At 38.2% G+C, this 21,406-nt stretch overlaps 1 protein-coding gene across 2 annotated transcripts; it reads left to right on the plus strand.

Annotated features, from left to right (window-relative positions):
- Window positions 1–15,953: 15,953 nt before the first annotated feature.
- Window positions 15,954–21,406, plus strand: LOC115677086 (probable inactive receptor kinase At5g58300). Of its 2 annotated transcripts, none has more exons than XM_056316407.1 (4): window positions 15,954–16,583; window positions 16,710–16,804; window positions 18,444–19,763; window positions 20,522–21,406. In XM_056316407.1, the coding sequence occupies exons 3-4, from the start codon at window positions 18,506–18,508 to the stop codon at window positions 21,100–21,102; spliced, it is 1,839 nt and encodes a 612-aa protein (XP_056172382.1). In that variant the 5' UTR covers window positions 15,954–16,583; window positions 16,710–16,804; window positions 18,444–18,505; the 3' UTR covers window positions 21,103–21,406. The 2 variants fall into 2 exon arrangements, with proteins under 2 accessions (XP_056172382.1, XP_056172383.1); XM_056316408.1 differs by having other exon boundaries at window positions 15,954–16,322.

Below are 21,406 nucleotides of genomic sequence, written 5' to 3' on the forward strand. Positions count from 1 at the left end.
TTTTTATTTTTCTAGCATTTTCGTTATACAAACTAAAAAAAATTGAATATATATAAGATTACTTATGGTAAGTTTTACATTAAATTGATGATACATATAATAAAATCATGTCATGGGTGGGTCGGGTCGGGACTTGACTTGGGCTTGAAAACTCCTGCCCAAGCCCTCCCCAAAATCGACTAGGCCCAAAAGTTTGGCCCACTGGTCATCAGACACGTAATCGAGTCTAGTGGGTGGGTAGGGTCGAGCTAGGGATGGGCACGAGGAGGCGGGGCTCCGCCTCCTCGTTGGGCCCCGACTTGCACGGAGTGGATTTTCCCCGCAAGAATCAAGAATCAGGTGACGGGGATTCTAGAGGGGCAGGGCGGGGCCGGTAACAGGTTCTCTTGACCCTGTGTATTTTTTGTTTTAACAAAAGGGAATACTGTGTGTTTAGATAATTTAATATATACGGTAATCGGAGATAATAAACATAGATGATTCTAGAAGCATCTTAGTATACTTTTTTAATTTATTATATATGCTAACCACAAATAATATATCAAAATTTAAATTAACAATATAACTCATTATATCAAAGTTATCTTGTTAAAATTATGATTTTTCATAGTTAAGTATATATAACTGTTAGTACGTCCACAAATTTCCATTGAACTTCACAATATTTCATACTAATACTATAAAGATTATTTGAAAATTTATTTAAGCAATCTTAGAAGAAAAAAATGAAAATTGCTTAATAACCACCTCTTTCTATAATCTACTCAAGTATGAAAAGACATATGTTAAAAGTAAATTTTAAGCCTATCCACTAAAATAGACTCAATGTGCAAAAGCCATCAGTCTACTTGACTGCCAATAATTTTCTTACATAATTTAATGTATGTAAACCTACATTTGTGTCCTGATGATATTGTATCAATTAACTTTTTCAAATTAGTAGAATTATTTTGTAAGATATAATTGGAACAGTTAATTTTGAAGAACAAAATAAAACATCCTTAGCAAAATAATATGAAATATCATTTAAACAATCATAGTAAAAAAGTTGTACAAAACTTGGATACAGAAAATTTGCTAAAAAAAAAAGAAATTTTCGAAATTTTTGCTTACAACAGGGCGGGGCCTTGTCCGCGAGATGCCCGACTCGCACTCCTTCCTTGCCTTGTCCAATATCCATCCCTAGGTTGAGAGAGGATCGACATATATCGTATTAGGGTACTTCTATAATCCCTCGAGACGGATTCCCCGGTTGTAATTTGTCATGACCGATTATATTTTTTCGTAATTCCTATTCACAATGTCATGATACCCGAAAAATTTAAAGGGCTTGGAATCAACATGTCAAACTTACTGTTTTTGTTCGACAGCCATCGAGAGATTAGGTATGTGTTCCCCATGAATTTTAAAAAACCCAGTTATATGATTGCTGAATGCCCAAAACAGAGAGGATCCTGTCCTTTTAATGAGACCTTTGAATATTAAACATCTTATTCTTGATTGAGGATTTGCTGGTATAGGAATTTTCAGAGTATTTTCTAAGATATTTTTCAATTATTTTTATCTTTGTCGATGACAAATGATAGTGCCACCACGACCAACAGCTCTCAAAAAGTGAGCATATAGTATTTCATCATCCATTAGTTTAAGTGGAACCGTATATATTTAGATATTTCATACCTATTCTGTGGTATACTTATCTAATAATAACAAAATAAATAGTGATGTACAAGGTTTGAGATGCTCCATCTTCTTATTTTATCTCAACATATCATTTGTGTAGAACTAAGCTTGACGACCATATAACAAGATCTTACGCATATGATGACATCAATCATTCTAACGTGAGATCAAGAACAAAACGGAGTGCATATTTTATCGTTCTTAGCGATTAGTTCAACGTTTTCGGGGTGATGGATCACCGCATTCTCGAGTAATAGCAAACTTAAGTAACAGCATTGGATTCATCAAAGAGAGAGAAAACTCGAAACACACGTAAGATCGCATAGAAACGAAGGGGAATAGAAAATTATCGAAGGGAAATCAAATTACCTAACAAAGTTGCTTTTGAATTTGCTTCTGATCTCACTGCTGATCTTGAACAAAGTTGTAGCACTCAATACTCATCAAAGTTGATCAATGGGTTTGTGTATATATAGAGAGAGATTGAAGAATCTTGTGATAAGAGGGAGCTATAGAATATGAGCCAGCCAATGAGCTACTCCAAAGTGGGGTATAAAGAGGAGAAAATAGAGACATTAAAATTACGAACCCATTTGACCGACCACACTCAATAATAATAAGAAGATGCACAAGTTTTATTGTATTTTATTTCTTTTGGTGGGGTGACGTCAGGGAGCACATATATCATGTCATCCACCCAAGTGGTGGATATGACTCTTGGAAGAGTCTGGAGAGAGGCGGTGGACCTCCCATTGGTGGTGGCCGAGGAAAGAGGAGCAAATTGCGTAAAAGATCTCGAACTTTGGATTCAATTTCAATTCTGCCCTCAAATTTTTTTTTTTAATCTAAAAAGAACCTCAATTTTCGCTCTAGTTCCAAAAACTACCCACTCTTTTCAAAATCATCACTGGTTTCTTCAAAACTATTAACATCAAGAGGTTGTTGTTCCATAAAAATAGTGAGGGTGTTGATAAAGACATGGGCACTGATAATGAACCTTTAACTGGCCCTGATATTAATAATGTTAGAAAAAAATAGTGGCGATTTTTTGACACATGAGCAGATTGGGACTATGGTGAAAGTCGGGAAAAAAGTTCGAGTAGAATTGAGATTCAACTTAAAGTTTGGATTTTTTTAAGAGAATTAGTCTGAGGAAAGTGATGACACCTTTTTTTTTCTTATTATTAGTAAGTCCAATCTTTATTTTGTTCGATCGAAATGTTGATGTCTCTATTTTACAGATTGAACCAATTTGAGTTGCGTTTGGCAACGCAACAACAAACTCTTTAAAGGCCATTAGCCTAAAGCAAATGGTGTTTGACAATTTTTTTGGAAAGTTTTGAGGAGATATAATTGCATTTCCAAAGGTCTCTAAAGGCCTTTAGTCCAAATTAGGTCTAGAAGTGCTTTAGCCTTTGAGCATTTCTAGAATGCCAATACATTTTTTTATAACTTTTTCTTTGCTAAACTTTCATAATTATGCAAAGTTGTCGATGAGGCTAGATTTAGTGTCGGCAACCTCACTTGAACTTGGACAACCTCAGGAAAGGTGGCCTGAGGTTGCATGACCCAAGCAACTATCGCCTAGTCCTGGGTCGTGCAACCTTAGCTAAGGGCATTCTAGTGCCAAAACTTCCCAAATTTGGCTCACCGTCGGTTCGTTAGCCACTACGCTCTCTGTCTGTTTTGAGTTTTTTTAAATAAAAACAAAAATCCTTTACAAAGTGTAATTTTTCCAAATACTATCTAAACAAAGTTGTTTTCAATGCACTTTTAAATTACAATTTACCAAATACTATTTCAACTTTAAAAAACCTCTTTAACCTGAAGTACTTTGCATTTTCCCAAAAACTTTCCCCAAAAATCAAACAATAGGCACCCTTAGACTCTTAATTGATATTTTAAATGGATCAGAGTTTCACCACATGGTGTAAAATTTATTTAGTCAATCTAATTATCAAGACAAGAAATTATTATTCAGAAATCGAAAAGAACCATAAGTAATTCCTTTTTCTTTTTAACTCCTGCATCTAATTTTAGAATTTGAGTTGGTCTCTTAGCTCATACGTAAGTTAATATATTCCAAATTTTTCGATAGTAAGCATTCTTTTATCTTAAATTTTAAGAACTACTAGTATTGTGTCCCACAAAATTTTAAATAGTATCTGGGTAGGAGGTCTTAAATTGACGCTGTAAGGAATAAGTAAACCCGAGTTTGTCAATCCAGAAACACAAGCAAACACTCACAACACTTTCAATGTCGCACACACACAAACTCAAAGGATAAGTTATATGACGCACGAAAACAAAACGAATAAATGCTAGAAAACGGCAATCAACTAATTACAAAATCTCCTATATGATAACTCCTAAAAGAGGAAATAACATCTATTAAATCTTAAAGATGAATAAAAAATCTAATCGCATAATTATTAAAAGTGAAAATCAGATCACCTAAGATATCGTAATACTATCTAAAATTCCAAAAATCCAAATATTAAGTTTAATAATGAAAGGAAACATCGATAGTAAAATGCTAGATCTGTCAAGAAAAAAATTTAAAACAAATTTTGAAGTGCTCCGCATCATGGGTTCGCAATCGCAAGGCTTCATTTGCTTCTCCTAGGATATCCAGAAATAACATTTTTCATCATTAAACATGAATACGTACCTTAATATGAATGCACCTGTGTTTTATGTCAATGTTGATTGTATTAGTACTTAAAATTGTGGCATTTTTTATTCGATAAAAATTTAAAGCAAACTATAGGATCATTCGGGATACCTTGGAAACCATGAAAAAAGACCTTATAAGATAGGTTTAAGGTTTCAAAAACTCGGAATCGATATTAATAAGGTCGGTTCCAAGGTAGCAAATACTCCACTCGCCTTGGAACATGCACAACCACATTATTATATATATATATATATATATATATATATATATATTCATGTTTTAGTTTTAGGCCCAAAATTTAGTCTTATATGTAAAGGGAAGTATTAGGGTATTCAAATGTTAAATAACGCATCTATCTAACAGCTTAAACTTTAAGGAATTTCTGTAATGATCTCACAAAATTTTACATTAATGATACCGCTTAATTTTTGAATAGATGCGACCCTTTTACACGCTAAAATCGAAGCAATTGTATAATGGGATTTGTCTTTTATCCACTATCTATGAATCGGAAATGATGGTTAAGGGGTCTTTTAACTTTCGAATGCATCACATCCCACTTAACTATGCACTGGGCAATCCCATGCATGTTTAAAAAGTGAAACTCAAATCGCCTAATATATGAGGGATTTTTGAAATTTTTGCATGTTTTGATTCCTTATATAGAAATTATGAATATATATATTATATGTATGTATGTATGTGTGTTTCTACAACCAATTATAATAAGTATTGTTTCCGGAGGATCTTAGGGGGGCCGGCCCCACTTATTAGGTAGCCAAAAAAGTGGGAAGGGAGTCAGCGACCAACAACTCGGACCAATTGCGTGCCTTTCTCTGCAACAGACTCGCACCTTATTGGCTGACACGGTCCAATTGGGTGAAATCATGGCGCCGCCACATCGATTGCCGGCCCCAACGAGGTTGGTGGTCACGAAAAGTCGGGAAGACGACTTGACAGATGAGATAGTTATTTCGGGTCGATAAATGCCGACGAGGCAATTCACGCAAAGAAAAATACATATATACTCCAAAAGATTACATTGATCAAATTATGACAGTTCAAGGATCATTTTGAACGGTAAAGAAAAATTTGAATAGTACTATCATTACCCATCATGTTCTTCAAGAATAAATTGCTCGTAAATCATATGGATCGGTCAATTTGAATGTTACTTGGCACACCTCCCGAGTTAGGTCAACAAAGTACATATTTCTCCTATATTTAACAAAATCGATAAGGTACTACGCATAGTAGTGTTTTTGCGGTCTATTATTCCAACAAAAGAACATTGTTAGGGATTTGGAGTTCTTGATATGACATAGGAGTCTCAATTCAAAGCCTCTTGGAAGAAATAATCTCGTCTTTGGATTATTATGGACTGTGCTCTTCACTATTTGGCTATTTCCCATGTCTTCTCTATCGTTGTCTCACCATCCATTTGTTAGAGTTGCACTCAGAAAGTCTCACATCGAATAATTAATATAGCGTGGAGCAGTTAATATATTCAAGTTGACTCATGATTTATTGATTTAAGTTTTTGAGTAAAGTTGAATTCAACTGGACATGTTGATGGATTCGGACTATGGTTCCCTCTTTGGCAATCTCTACTTCTGCTGCATGCTCCCGATAAATGGTATGAAGAAATTTGGTGACCAACCGGGTTTTCGAGCGGTGATCGTTGTGGTGTAACAATGTGGGCCCGATAAACCTTGATAGAAATTCAAGTTAAGATATCTTGATGCAGAAAGATAACTTAAACTTTTAAGTGAAGGTTGCGCACTTTCAACACCAAATTTATATAGATTCTTTACGGTCAGGCGATGATTGACTAATGCTTTATATACTATGTGAAAAAACCTTACACAAAATATCTCTCTCTCTCTCTCCACCTATGCTTATGTGTGTCGGCTTGCCATCGTGCCTTGTCACTTCATTTCTTGCCCCTTGCCGCTATCAAGAGAGGGTAGTGGCGGCAATGGTGGCAAGGGTGGTTGGGTGATGGTGGATCATGGCATCAAAGTAAGATGTCCTAAATTTAAATCTTTTTTGGTCTTTTTTTGCTTCTTTAATTACATATTTTCACGCTATAAGCTTAAGCTAAAGTCCAGTTTATGTATAAGGGAGAGTATTAGAATATTCAAATATTAAATCACGCATTCATCTAATACCTTAAGTTTTTGAAACAATTCGCAGTGATCCCACACATTTTTGCGGTGGGAAATCAAGCTAACTAGGCGAAGGTTCGAGACAAAGAAATTTTGTACGTCAAATGTCATTCTGCGAGAGAAATAAATGCACCACGTTCATTGGATCGTGCCTTAATGTTTCAAGCTCCGCTTGTCGCCTTCACGCTTTTCAACCTTGTTTCGCAAAGCACTCGATGCATGAACGGGAAAAAGGCTTTCCTCGGAATGACACGCAAAAACAACGACAAGTGCTTGTAACTTTCCACCTAAAGTTCGTGGAAATTAATCGATGGGGGTTGGCGAATCAAAGGGATTAGGGTTCCATCGTGGCATGTTATCAACACCACGTCTAGAAAAACCTAATATCCATGTGGAGCACACGCAAGATGCATAAAGACGGGACTATTAGAAAAAGACAGAAAGTTCACGAGTCAACTTCAACAAAGATCGTGACGAGGATGCTTGTGTTAGTGGGAAACGCATGTCACACTAGAGAATAGTAAGCAAAGGAAGGAACCCTTGTCATATGGCCAAAGTGACACCCATGAAGCTAATGTTGTCTCGATCCTGTTCTCACCGTGTTAGATCAATCGAATAGATCTTGTCTTGAGAGAGAGCTCTGCTTGTTAAGATGATTTGGCTCGTTCTGGCGTGGTCAGACCTTCCGAGAGGAGTTTCGGAAATCACCGCGCAAAGTGGTAACTATTTACTTATGAATCTTGCTTATGAATAAATATCACAAGGTATTTAACCAAAAATATATATATATCACAAGGGCCGACCCATCCGACAACCCATTCTACGTGGGACTTGGAGCGTCACGGAGTCCCATGCTTAAACTACTGGTGTCCTCGGAAGTGCTGGTCCATATTGCCCATTGATTCCTTCCCATAAGATGGGTGACTCAGTCCATCCCACTCCCTCGTCATACACCCCATGTGAGACGGGTTTGGTCGTTTCACTTTTATCAAATTCCATTAATTGATAAAAAGCATAACCAAACATATCTTCTTATTTTTGCAATCCAGGTGCACGATTGTAAGAATAGATTTTATATACTCGATGTTTGCAAGATTTGGGGTATACTTGAACTCTGGGCTAGACTAGATACATGGAAACTCATCGAAACTCATCCAGCTCTTACATCTTCAAACCGAGTAAAACAATTTCAACAAAGATGAACCACTTCTTTCAAACTTAATGAATTTGCAACCAGGGTTACTTCCCCATCCTCGTGCATCCCGTAAGACTTTATCATAAGATGGCGGACCTGATCTCCCGAGATCATTTCAATTTATTATATTACACGATCGGCTTTATCAATCAAATCATCCATAAACTAAGCCTATACGCATGCGCAACATTTTCATTTGCAGGCAATAGCAACGCCAGAGCTTCTCCATCCAATGAAGATTTTGTGGGATGTTTGTGGGGAGCGAATGTCAACTAGAAGGATTGGAAGGAAATGCTTCTTTTCCCCCAATTTTCAACAAAGAGCACTTGTACGATCCCGAAATGCAAATGCTAGTTTTTTTGGCAAGAGTTGTCCAAATCAAGTAGCTTTTAGTGCTTCCTTTGCACCCACTTTAATGGGTAGTGGCCTATGTTAGTCGCGAATCGACTGCCAGTACTTTCATTACACGAGATACCATATGGCCATTCGAAGCATGTATATTAGGATTCAGCAAATCTTGCATATAAAAATATAGTGGATGCCATTTTCTCCAACCATTTGCTCGTTTTGATTCGCTCACGATCATGGCGGATCTTGAATATATATTTCAGGGGACATCAAGAATTTTTCTAGGTGAATTGTACAATTTTTATGTTGCTATCTCAAATGTGACGGGGAGCGTGTACATATAGTCGTAAGCATAATGAGTTCATTCTGTGCCTACCTTAACATACGGTAAATTTCACAAATTGATTTGGTACAAACCCCATGGGTTCACGAACATGGTCGACTCATGTTCTACCTCAAGTTATGGTAAAATTCAGTTTTTCAACCACGGTCGAAGTATAATCACAGAAACGGACTACGCTCATGTACCATAATTTAAAAGTCTTGTGCTTTTAAGTACGCATGTGCACGAATTTTTTGCATTACATATTTATATCTACATTCCCAACAACCAAGATATCCAATGTACATATTTAAAGTTGTTGAGGATGTCGATGAGATAGAGCTTTATATCTCCCCAAAATTCCATCACTTAATATAAACTCCAACACAAATGACCACCATTTTTTATGCTATAGGTTATTTAATTCGTGGGGTCGGATGGGTCGACATGTTATGGCCGCCCCCACAACCATATGTTTTTTGCATACTCATTATTGAAGAAAAGTGGGTTCTGGCTTTTGTTGAAAATTTGTTCCCATAATTCCATAAAATGTCCTTATCACAGCTGTAGCTAGAATTTTTGTTATAAGATTAAGACATCCTATTTCATTCATGTATCTTGAAATATGTTTAACCATGTAAATATTAAATGGTTAATACCACGAAAAACTCTAAACTAATTTTTTGATCGCCAAAAACCCTAAATTTGTACACCTGCCACAATTTTACCCTAAACTAATTTTTTGACCACCAAAAACCTCAAACCGGTACATTTGTGATAAATTTACCCTCCATTAAATTGGATTAACACCACGAAAAATCACAAACTGGTACACTTGTGACAAACGAAGGGTAAAATCTCAAACTGATACACCCGTCAACTGTCACATATCATTCAACTCAGAAATTTGACGGTAAAATTTAACGAAAACTAACGAAAGATAAAATTATCACAGATGTACCAATTTTAGGTTTTTTGTGGTAAAAAAATTAGTTTGGGATAAATTTGTCATAAAAATACTAGTTTGGGGTTTTCTGTGATATTAACCCAATATCAAATATAATAAGAGCAAAGGAAAGTGAAAAGAAGAAGAAAAAGAAGTAGATGGAATTAATAAATAAATTGGCAATTGGTTATGAGTGGGTATGTCAATTTGAATTTCTTCTTTTTCAATTTGGGAATTTAGAATGCTATGCACACATACAATACATATGTTTTTTTTAAGAAAAGCAAAAGTGAGAGATGTTGGTAATGTGAAAATCATTTCAATTTGGAAAATACTTTTTTTTTATCTATCTTTTTTCCCCTTTTCTAAGGGTAAAAGAATAGTTGAAGCTAGAATGGACTTTAAGCAGTACATGGGCCAGAATAAAGAAGGCTAACTAGCTACGGCACCCTTTAAGACCCTCGAGCCCAATAATCTCATTAATTGTGAATATTTAGACAAGAGATCGAACCTTAGAGTACTTTCTTAGAAGCAATATGTTGCCAAATAACCCGAAATTACAAAAAAAAGAAGAAGAGAAACCTGGAAAGTTTTGAACATGGTAATGCCAAGTAGAGTTTTTGTCAAGTCCGTTGATGATATGAAAATCATTTCATACAGTATCTTTGATGACATCACATATAAAGAGACCAGACCATGAGTGATTAATTGAACGCAGTTCAAGTAATTAACCGCGCTAGTTATTATTTTCTTTTTTGGGGCGAAGTATCATATATCATCTCGAAGTTAATTCCTCATATCAATTTACATCCTTACATTTCACGATCTGCATTTTACATCTCCATGTAAAGTCCCTAAGCTCAAACGATGAAGTCACCCCCTCTCTCAAGAAAGGCCAAGGACAAACAAACCCTGGTTGGGCCTCTCACCAACCTTGATAGCCGCCACCATGCCTACCATTGCCCGACACCGATCACCAAAGCCTCGGTAGCTAGAACCCCACCACCCCCACCCCCACCATCTCTCTCTTTGCAAGCCCGAGTTCTAAACAGAGCTTGTGGGTCCAAGCAAGGTTTGTTCAGAGTTTGGCCATGGCGAGCTCGCGCCGCTCAACCTCTGAATTAGAGTTCGAGCGGCCCGATCCGACCTCTATCTAGGCCTCGATGCAGGCCGCAACCATCTGAGGTCAGTACAGCAGTGACGGCCTCCAATCGAGGTGTAGAGCTTGACAAGGAGGGAGGGAGGATGGAGTAAAGGAGACGGACGACGGTGACGATGGATAGTGGCTTGGGTTGGGATGGTGTGGCTAGGTCCAAATAATCAACCAAGAGGGGGATGGATTGGTTTTTTCAACAAAATACAGACTAATTTTGTATAACCAAACCCCAACTAAAATATTGCTTCCAGCGTCAAGTGAACTAGCAATATAAATAGTGGAAGTTAACGAATTTAGGGAAAGAGGAATTGCGAATGAAGTTTATGGAAGTCTCGCTTGGGTGTCCCCACTCCTCTCTTCCACCCTAGCATCTCAAATAGGCCAAACCCCACTAGTTATGCCAGCATTACAAATACCGCCTTATCACAAGCGTAGAACCTGCGCCTCGCGAGATTTGGCTTCTTTCTACAGTAAGCCCAGCCAAGACTAAGTAATTATTGGACCATCGAATAGTCGCTCTCACCCAATTAGGTTACAACATACAGTTGTACTCTTCAGACATAATATAGACAAATGTGTATTCTTTCTTTAATGCTGTACATATAATGTGTCCAGAATATTTTAGGATAAAAATCGGCAGGCCTTTTTTTTTAAATCGAAGTTTACAAACAGCATGAAAATCAATTCCACCTACAGAGCCATCTGCCTTCTTGTCCCCAACTCAATGCTGGCATATTGGCCCAGTTAAAAAAAATCGGTGGAAGTTGAACTGTCTAGGAAACTATGAAGACAAAATAGGAGACTTAGAGAATATTAGATGCCAGGATTAGCGCACCTTGTCTATAGAATATGGTCATTATTAATTTTAATTGTAATTAGTTCATCCTTGCAGCATACGTTTACTAAATGGAGGGAATTTCAGCATTTCAATCGAATTCAATTGGAATTAGAGTATGTAGGTTGTTTTGAGATGTACACTTGTTACCTAACCGCTCGAAAATGTGAAAAAAGGGGGCCACATTGGATTCCAATACCATACCTAAAAGGGGGCATCTAATCTTTGGAAAAAAATGAAGAGGACTTATCAGCGTTCCAGTCACAAATGCATGTAAGCATAAATATGTACTGTGAAGCGTGAATTGCATGCATCCTTCTTTTGGCTTGCAAAGGACATTACATATGGTGACCTACAAATACTAAAGTAGAAAAAAATTCATTTTTTGCAATTTTCATCGGGTTAGGTTAAGTCGTGAAACGACCGATTCAGATGTAACAAATTTTGTGTCCGGATAACAGAGTCAGCAAACTTGAACATCATGTCCGTCGTGTCATGGATGAAACCATACCCAATAAATAATCGAGCCAAAAATTCGATTATCTATTATTATTATTATTATGCAAGCTTTTCGTAGAAATCAAAACGCTAAAGTTAATGGGAGCTTCTTCTTCGCTTTTTTTGTTCCCTTGTTCTTTATATATATGATGACTCCCGAAGAAGGATCCCTGTGATTATAAACTAATGAACCATCAAATCATTTAGAAATATGAGTTGCTCGGTCAAACATATCTTGATCATGTTACATACTTTTCGAGTGGTCCAATCCATGTCAACAAATAGTAATTTTTGTTTCATAAAGAATGATGATCCCCACGTATTGTAGGTCACCAAAAGTTACTTTTGTTGTTAGCACGATAAGACAAATGTCAACCGATAATTGGTGGCCTCATCGCCACATCATCTAAGGGGATTTCATTTTCAATCTAGGCGCAATTAGTCCGCTCGAATCCCTCCTTTTATTCTTTTATTTTTTTTTCGACCGCATAACCTACTAACGGATACTTGATTAGTTATCGTAACACATCGAATGTTATTTTCCAAACATCCGATGTAGCCATGACAGATATTACAATCAGACTAATCAGTAAAGTAAGATCCACCTCACAATAATGTAATGCTAATATCAAATAACAAAAAATTAAGCAAATGGAGATAAATCAGGTTCTTACCGCGTTAAAGTCCAAGAATGCAATTTTTTATCTAGGGCACATTAGGATGGACCACATCGGAAAATTTTGTCCCTACCCACTAAAAATTAAAGCGCACATGTACGATTTTCCCCCCCTCTTGAATGCACACACCCTGGAAATTAGATATTGTGCACAGTGATGTCCAAATTTTTGCTATTTCGTGCAAACTAGTTGCTAAAAACTTTAAATGGCTTCACGCGCATCAATAATTACGCTGACACCCCCACACGATTTCAGCAATTCCCATTTTTGGCCCTTCTAGATACATCAATTTACACCAATAGCCCCCGTGGGCTCCGCAACTTTAAGCCAACCTAATTAAAAAATAAATAAAAGAAATACTAGGAGGACAAAATTAAATAATTTGGTAGGGCCTGGCAAAAAATTGAATTAGCTAAGTGGGGACCGTTGGTCGTCACTTTCGTGGGGGGGTCGTCTCCGGTGTCCACGTTGACGAACGAAGAAGAATCGTCCATTCTTTTCCCACGTATCTCTTCATCTTCGAATAAAGAGAGAAACTGTTGGTATTCCTAAAGAGCAACATAGGATTAGTTTCTTGCCACAACATTAATTTCGAGGACGACTTTGAGCTACGGAAAAACTCTAAATTATAATGGGAATTAATTGGCCGACCGATTGCTAAATGGTTATATTGGAAAAAATTTGATATGATTGCGCTGTAGTGGAGTTCAGGGACTGTTTTTATTTGGATGACCGAATAATGCATGGCACCGACATTACATTTACTTGGACTGTTCTACGATATCGTGACATTAGGAACATAAACAAGTTTGCCAAATAGTGCTGTGGTGATATATGATTGGTACCAGATCAAACATCTCTATTTGAAAAATTAAAAGCAATAAAAGCACATGGAAAAGGTTAAAAAAAAAAAAAGGAGAGAGATGGAGAGGCGACGATGTTAGGTCAATGGTGCGATCATGATCTAGGTTGCGACACATTGTCCATGCCTTCATCCTCTCTATCTATCCCTCAATCTTCACTTTTTTCTCCGTGTTTTTCCTCTTCCCTAATATGGTGCCTTACTACTATGTCATCACAGGTATCTTGCAAGGGAAAATTCGATAAAGAATGGTTAAAGTAATTGAAAAGGAAAAACGCTAATTTTGAGATATCACGTCACGATAATTGGACACGTTGATAACCCAGCTCCAATTCTATCTTTTAATTCAAATGACCATGAATGGAACTTATTCACCAACCCCAGCATTTCTAATCCCTACTTTCCATGCACAAACTTGATGTGCCATAATTAAAAATTAAAGAAGAAATCGAGTCAACTTTATCTTGCCTTGATAGAATCCCATGTTCAAAAGGAACATGTGTACTTGTGAGAACGGGGCTCCTCGTGTCTACAGATGATTGGAAAAAGAGAACCTGTCTCTTTCTAAGGAAAAAAAAGTTGGCCCCCCCATTGACTTTTAAAATAAGGAAAACAAAAATAAAAGTAAGAAAAAAAAGGAAAAGAAAATTTGATGCCACCAGGAAATATGAACGATGATGTCTTGTGACTTGTCAATTGGCATCTAACTCACTGTGCTTTGCGCTTGTTGCGAATGAGATGGGAAAAGTCAGAGCCCCCACTTACTTCTTTAACATTTCGTGCAATCATTTTCCATCTTTTATGATTCTTTTATCTCAAATCTTCTTTTTCTTTTCCTTTTTTTTTTTTTTTGATAATCGAGGTGTCTCTGGCTCCCACAAATTATACGCGCACTCTCGCCTATTCCCTGTGAGACTAAAGACAACAACCCACCGCCACGCCCCACTTAAATTACAAGTGCTCGGCCGTGACCGAACCTGACGCCACATACTTAACCACACAATCCCAAATACGCCCTAACCAACTGAGCTACCCATGGGTGGGTTCTTTTTTTTTTTTTTTTTACACAATCGCGCAAAAGATTATACGAATTTTTCTTAATTGTAATTTGTATCCTTTCCCATTCAAGAAATCAAAGACAGAATGGAAACGCCGATATTATAAATTTTACATCCTTCGTCCGCATTCAATGTAAAGAACTCGGTCAGGGTCAAGTTTGAGGATACAGTGGTGTGAATTCGAAAAGGGGGAAGGCCCACGAGACAAAAACCGAATCATTTAAGGTCTGTCCGTGGTAATTTGAAAATTCGAGGGGCCAAGATGTAATTCCCCTTCTCCAAAAATTCACATTCAAGAAGCGAAACGAGTGGTGGCTCCAATGTGGAAGGACCATGACATTATTATGGCTGATAGATGTTCCGGTAGGTTTGGCTTGAAGATGTACTAATTATTTCTCATTGTTTTTTACTCTTTGATTTCATGACTATGGTTGGTCAACGACTTGGGAATTGGAATTAATACTTCTTTATATTGTTTAGTAATTTTAGTAACCACATTAATATGAAGACTACTTAAATAGCTGAAAAAAAATATTAGGAGAGGTAGTGCCAAGAATCAATAGAGTAACCGGGCCAAATTACAATCATTTGTTATTAACCAATCAGTTTTTCGAAAGTCCAACATTTATACATATAAGAAGTATAATCCTGGGGAATAAAGATTTTCCAGGAAATCACAGTGACTAATAATTAAATAATATGCAGAATCGAAATTTTCATGACTAGCGTAGAAATTGTTGTATTGCAATCTTTCTTTTTCATAATGTGAATCCCGAAGAGCAATTTGGACAATTAGAACGTTTCAATAAGTCAATACATAACAGGAGAAGTTATAAAAAGAGTGTTAGAATATTCAATAAAAATTTGTAATATTAAAACTCATTGAAATTATTATGTTTTATTTGTTGATTAGAGCTCACGGTAAGAAACGAGAGAGACATAAATCCTAGTCGGGTGCAAAACGAGTCGACAGTGTAAGAAAAACACCCGTCTTAAGGAGAATCATCAATTCCTTTCAAATTAGAGCCTTACATATCGTCCTTAAGAGATAATCTTTAACGAGCATATCGTTATTTTATATTTTCCAGTATGATCCACATCATATCCAAAGGAGAGACGAAGTAATTTCAAGAGCGCGCACCAACTGGTTCATATATTATACGACATGCTTACACGACAAAACAAGACACGACTCAAACACACACAGAAATTACGAAAGTAATATGGAAACACAACAAAGTTTCATAATTAGTAATTTCTTCACGATCTAATTATTTTCCATGTTGACATAATAGCGCAAATTATGGGATGATCACGGAGTACGATAATGGCGCGTGAAGGCTGTACTCATCGTTGCGTCGAATAGTCAAATGAGAGTGTCCGGAGGATGACAGGCTGACTCTCGTAGGAAGACCTGCGAGATCGACCCAACGCTTATAATATTCGGCAAAACCCCAACGACTTCCGCAGTCTTTCTGTTCACTTCGAGAAGCCCAACTAATCTCATCTGCCCCTTTTCAAAACTTTTTTTTCCTCCAATTTTTTCCATTTGATTTCTCCTGCCACTCCAAGAACACTGTATCCCATCTGGGCCTTTCCCAAATTCAATTCTTTTTCCCGTTAATATATCGTCTCCCTCTCTTTTCTCTGAATCTTGCTCTTGGGTTTTGTCTGTGTGTGTGTGTTTGTGTGAGAGAGAGGAGAGAGAGAGAGAGAGAGAGGAGAGAGAGAGAGAGAGAGAGAGAGAGAGAGAGCGGAGAGAAGCGAGTGGTTGAGCTGAAACTGTAGCATGGAGATCTGCGTCCGAGCGGCAACTTGGAGCTTGCTTGAGGAAGAAGCATTTCGAGCCAGGGCTCCTCGGAGCAATGAGTGTTAGCTCGATCCAACGTTGAAAAAAGTGTGTCTCTCTCCCCTCCGCAAGAATCTTTTCAGCTAGCAACGAGCTAACTTTTGAGCGACCGGGATAGCTTCCAATCTTCTTCTTGAAGACTGTATCTTCCCGTTTCGGTCTCGCCGAGAAAAAAGGCCAAAAAGAGGATGCCCATTTGTCTCTCTCTCTCCCTCACATTCCTTCTTCAGCTCAAGATTTTTGCGGCTATTTGCTGCTGTAGCTCTGATGCCAACTTTTCCACATTCTTGAAGGGAAAGAAAAATTAAGGTCCTCCCTCTCTCCAGTTTTGAGAAATTTGTTGGGATTGTGGAAATGGGTAATGGAGATTCAAGCAAGATTTGGGATTCAAGCTACATTGGGCTCACTCGTTGAATTCTTTTGGGTATAATGCAGAGGAGGCTCCAGGGGGAGTGAAGATTGTGAGGAGCGAGAATGAGGGGAAATGGATCTCTTTTTTGCACTGATTTCAAAGGTTAATTTTAAAGAAGGTAGCTGCTTGCTTTCTTGAAAACATCTCAGTTTCACCGTTAGGGAATGATTCCCAGTTTTGCTCAGCTTGTTCAAAGCAAGTTTTTGTCAAGTCTGGGTCTAGATTTGAACTGGACTTGTGGTTCTCCTGATAGTTCGTTCATTTTTATTCAGTTTCATTTTTTCCTGATAGTTTTGCATGCGTAGAAATCTAGTTGCTGTCCAGAATGCTGGTTTATTTTTGGAATTACAAAAGCCTCGTATTTGAGGATTTGATGTATCTGAAGATGTGTTGTGTTATTCCCTATTTTTGTGGACCTAAGAAATGGGCATTCAACTGAGATCATTATCCTCCAAATAATTCTCACACTGGCCTTGCGGGTGTTAGTTCAAGTACGACCGAACTGCATCATATGTCACCACAAGCCTGTGAAATCGTGAAATTACTGTATTTGCTTTTCTTTCCATATGTTTGTAAATGCTTTTGTTCTCGGTAAGTCAGGGCATTGCTTTGCCTGAAACCTTTTGATGATTGTTATCACCGCAAGCCGGTAAAATCGTGAAATTACTGTAATTGCTTGTCCTTCCATATGTTTGTAAATGCTTTTGTTCTCGGTAAGTCAGGCCATTGCTTTGTCTGAAACATATTGAAGATTGTGATTCTTTCATGTGAAGGTTTAGAGTGCCATTCTCTCCTACTTTTGCCACGCTGCTTTTCTCTATGTATTTTTCAGCGGATCCAAAGTTGAACATGCTTTGACTAATAAAGAGATAAAAGCTTCAAGGAGGGATTTTATCCTTAATGTGGTCCTGTGTGCTCCAGTGCTTTGGCTTTTCTTTGAAGGAACAGGAATCTTTAAAGTGTCTTCTCTTTTTTCTTGGCTAATGTTCATCGGATTAGAGACTCTTTAGTCCTATAATGATATACCAGAAGACTCTTTTTTCAGGATAAGTCCCTGGACTAATGTCATGCTGACAAACAACTATATGTGAGATGCTTGTGTGATTTTGAGATGATGAACAAAAGAAAATAACGCATTGCTATTAACTAAAGTTAGCCTGAAGATAATGTAGCTACATTCCCTTCACCTGTTCAATTTTATGCTGTTCTAAATAAAGTGTTTGTAGGATATCTTTCTTAACCCTTTGCTATTTCCTGCTCTGTGGGGACTCTACTTGAAGTGACTACGTCCTGGATCCACCGATCCCCCACTGTGGGTACTTCTTATGTTTCCCCTTGTCCATGAACTACTGTTTAGCTATTGTTCATGTGCTTCACTTACGTGTGATTAGGGCAGTTGCTCAGTTAACATCTACTGATTTTCCTCAGTGAATAATACCCTTTTGACTAACAAAAAAGGCAACCCGTTGAATTATAAATCTAAACAAGTACATTCCTTCTGCCTTTTGTTGCTTCTATGTGGGGACCTGCTTTATTCATAGTTATACTTTTTCTAGCTTTTCATCTCAAGAAGTCTCCATTGTTTACAGAGGTTTTTATGACTGGACATATTCCTTAATTATATTTGAGCATTTCTTTGTGTAGTTTTGCCATACTCATCATTTTACTCTTTTCCTTGGAAAAGTAAATTAAATGTCTCCATTTATTGATGAAGGCTCCATGAAGTTGATTATTCTTTACCTTTACTACTTGGCCAGGGAATAGGAAGCAACTGCTGATATTCCACTTATCACATTGCAATATTTTACTATAGAAGACCATGAAGCGACACTTCTTCACAGCAATACCTTTTCTCTTGCTCTTGTACATACTTCTCCGAGCAAATGCCGATTTGGATTCAGATAAGCAGGCACTCCTGCAATTTGCGAATGCCGTCCCTCATGGAAGGAAACTGAACTGGACTGCTAGTTCTCCCATCTGTACTTCTTGGGTCGGTATCACCTGCTCCCAAAATCGTACTCGTGTAATTGCCCTTCGGCTCCCTGGAACTGGACTTTTTGGTCCTATTCCGGCCAACACTTTGGGGAAGCTTGATGCGCTCATGGCACTTAGCCTTAGATCCAATCGCCTAAGTGGCAATTTGCCATCTGATGTACTCTCTCTTCCTTCCCTCCGCATCATCAACTTACAAAGTAATAATCTTTCGGGTGACCTACCCTCTTCACTCTCTCCCCAGCTCAGTGTGGTTGATCTATCCTTCAATGCCTTCACTGGAGAAATCCCGCCTGAAATTAGAAACTTGACCCATCTTACCATTTTGAACCTCCAAAATAATTCATTTCTGGGGTCAATCCCCGATCTTAGACAAAGTAGGCTGAAGCAGTTGAACTTGAGCTATAACCATCTAAACGGTTCAATTCCATCTGGGATCCAAAGGTTCCCAGTGTCTTCCTTTTTAGGGAACCCTTTGCTATGTGGCAAGCCTCTGAATGCGTGTTCTTCGATCAGCCCATCACCTTCTCCCTCACCTTCCATCTTACCATCCCCACCACGAGAAAAATCCAAGAGGAAACTAAGTCTTGGAATTATTATTGCCATTGCAGTTGGAGGTACTCTAGTGCTATCTCTTCTCTTGCTGGCATTAATTTTATGTTGCTTGAAGAAAAAACAGAGTGAAGATGGTCCCTCGATGAAAGGTAAAGGAGTCCGGACTGATAAGCCTGAAGACTTTAGCAGTGGGGTCCAATCGGCGGAGAAAAACCGGCTTGTGTACTTTGAAGGTTGTTCTCACAGTTTTGACCTCGAAGATCTACTGAAAGCTTCAGCAGAAGTTCTAGGCAAGGGAAGTTGTGGTACCACATACAAAGCCATCTTGGAGGATGGGACCACCGTGGTGGTGAAAAGGCTGAAGGAAGTGGTGGCAGAGAAAAGAGAGTTTGAGCAGCAGATGGAGAACGTGCAGAGGGTAGGACAGCATCCGAACGTCATTCCAATCCGTGCGTATTACTACTCAAAAGATGAGAAGCTCCTCATATATGACTATATAACAGGAGGCAACTTCTCCTCGTTGCTGCACGGTATGCTTTACCTAGTCAATTTGGTATATTATTTATACAATTTTCTCAACCAATGAATCCAGGTTTCACTGATCATTTATGTAGATGTGTACCGTGTGCATAAATTAAGAGATGTAATGGAAAGCAATGACCTGAAAATATCATGATGAGGTGATCTTGATTATCAAGTAATTGTTCTTTTGAACAAGCTTGGTCTTGTGTTAGTAGCCTGAGACTATGGCCTAGAGAGCAGACTATAAAAGTCCAATCTTTTGGCTGTGAGGAGTGATTTCCAATTTTATTGCTTGAGGTAAGCGAAAACCAAAGTTATGAAAATTGTCAGAAAGAAGCTCCTCATCATAACCAGTCATGCTGTGGATAGGCACATAATGTAAGGAAAGACATCAAAATCACAGCGTGACATTGATCAAATTGATGACCAAGTAAAGTCCTCCATCGTTATGCTCCAATTAATTTAAATGTCCAAGCACAATGTAGATAATGTCTTGGTTGAGGTTGATATGAGAGCAATGAGAATGAAGGCCAAGCAATTGGCATGCATTCTGCACCAGTGCACGAGACATAGAATAGAACTTGAGATAATTGATATACACATGTACTATTAGTATAAGTGTCCAACTGTCAGGGTCGATGTCTTGTATGGACAGAACAATGCTAATGTCAATGCATGGATATTGTCATGTTACCTAGAAACATCTTTTGTAGGTTGCCTCCTGTTTGCTGCATTGCTGACCTTTCCTTCCGATAATGATTTGCAGAAGGTGCGAGACAACCACTGGACTGGGCATCACGGGTGAAGATTTCTCTAGGAGTGGCTAAAGGCATTGCTCACATCCATTCGGCCGGAGGTGGGAGGTTCATCCATGGCAACATCAAGTCCTCCAATGTCCTCCTCACTCAGGACCTTCAAGGTTGCATCTCGGAGTTTGGCCTGACTCCTCTGATCCGCACTCCTGCAGTGCCTCCTAGAAGTGCAGGTTATCGGGCCCCTGAAGTCATAAAAACTCGGAAACCCTCACAAAAATCAGACATCTACAGTTTCGGGGTACTACTCCTCGAGATGTTGACTGGAAAGTCACCCATCCAATCTCCTAGACGCGAGGATGTCTTCGATCTGCCTAGGTGGGTCCAGTCCGTTGTTAGAGAGGAATGGACAGCCGAGGTGTTTGACGAGGAGCTACTCAAGGACGGAAATATCGAAGAGGAGTTGGTGGAAATGCTTAAAATAGCATTGGCGTGCGTAGACCGTATGCCTGATACAAGACCTCCGATGGGGGAAGTCGTTAAGATGATTGAAGAAGTTCGGCCATCCGAAATAGAAAATCCTCCATCATCGTAGAATAAGTCAGAAAGCTTGCTTACACTTAAATCCCATTTGTTTGGCTTAGCATTCGTGTCATGAATATAGATTCAGATTCTGGGGGCTGGAAATGTACAAAATCTGAAACACCATGAAGATTGCAGGAGTGATATTTCTTGTTTAATTTTGTCTAGGAACTAATTTGAGAGTCAGAGTGTTCTTTGGCTTAGCATTCGTGTCATGAAAATAGATTCAGATTCTTGGGACTGGAAATGTACAAAATCTGAAACACCAGGAAGATTGCAAGAGTGATTTTTCTTGTTTGATTTTGTCTAGGAACTAA

The sequence above is a fragment of the Syzygium oleosum genome, unplaced genomic scaffold (assembly GCF_021117445.2).
Source record: "Syzygium oleosum isolate NSW1041296 unplaced genomic scaffold, Sole_v2.1 Sole_v2.12, whole genome shotgun sequence".
In the NCBI taxonomy this organism is placed as follows: domain Eukaryota; kingdom Viridiplantae; phylum Streptophyta; class Magnoliopsida; order Myrtales; family Myrtaceae; genus Syzygium; species Syzygium oleosum.

Bases quoted from the DNA above. Each gene is read 5' to 3' on its own strand.
- LOC115677086 (XM_056316407.1), top strand. From the start codon at position 18,506: ATGAAGCGACACTTCTTCACAGCAATACCTTTTCTCTTGCTCTTGTAC. The intron at 19,764-20,521 runs GTATGCTTTACC...AATGATTTGCAG, and splicing joins CTTCTCCTCGTTGCTGCACG to AAGGTGCGAGACAACCACTG.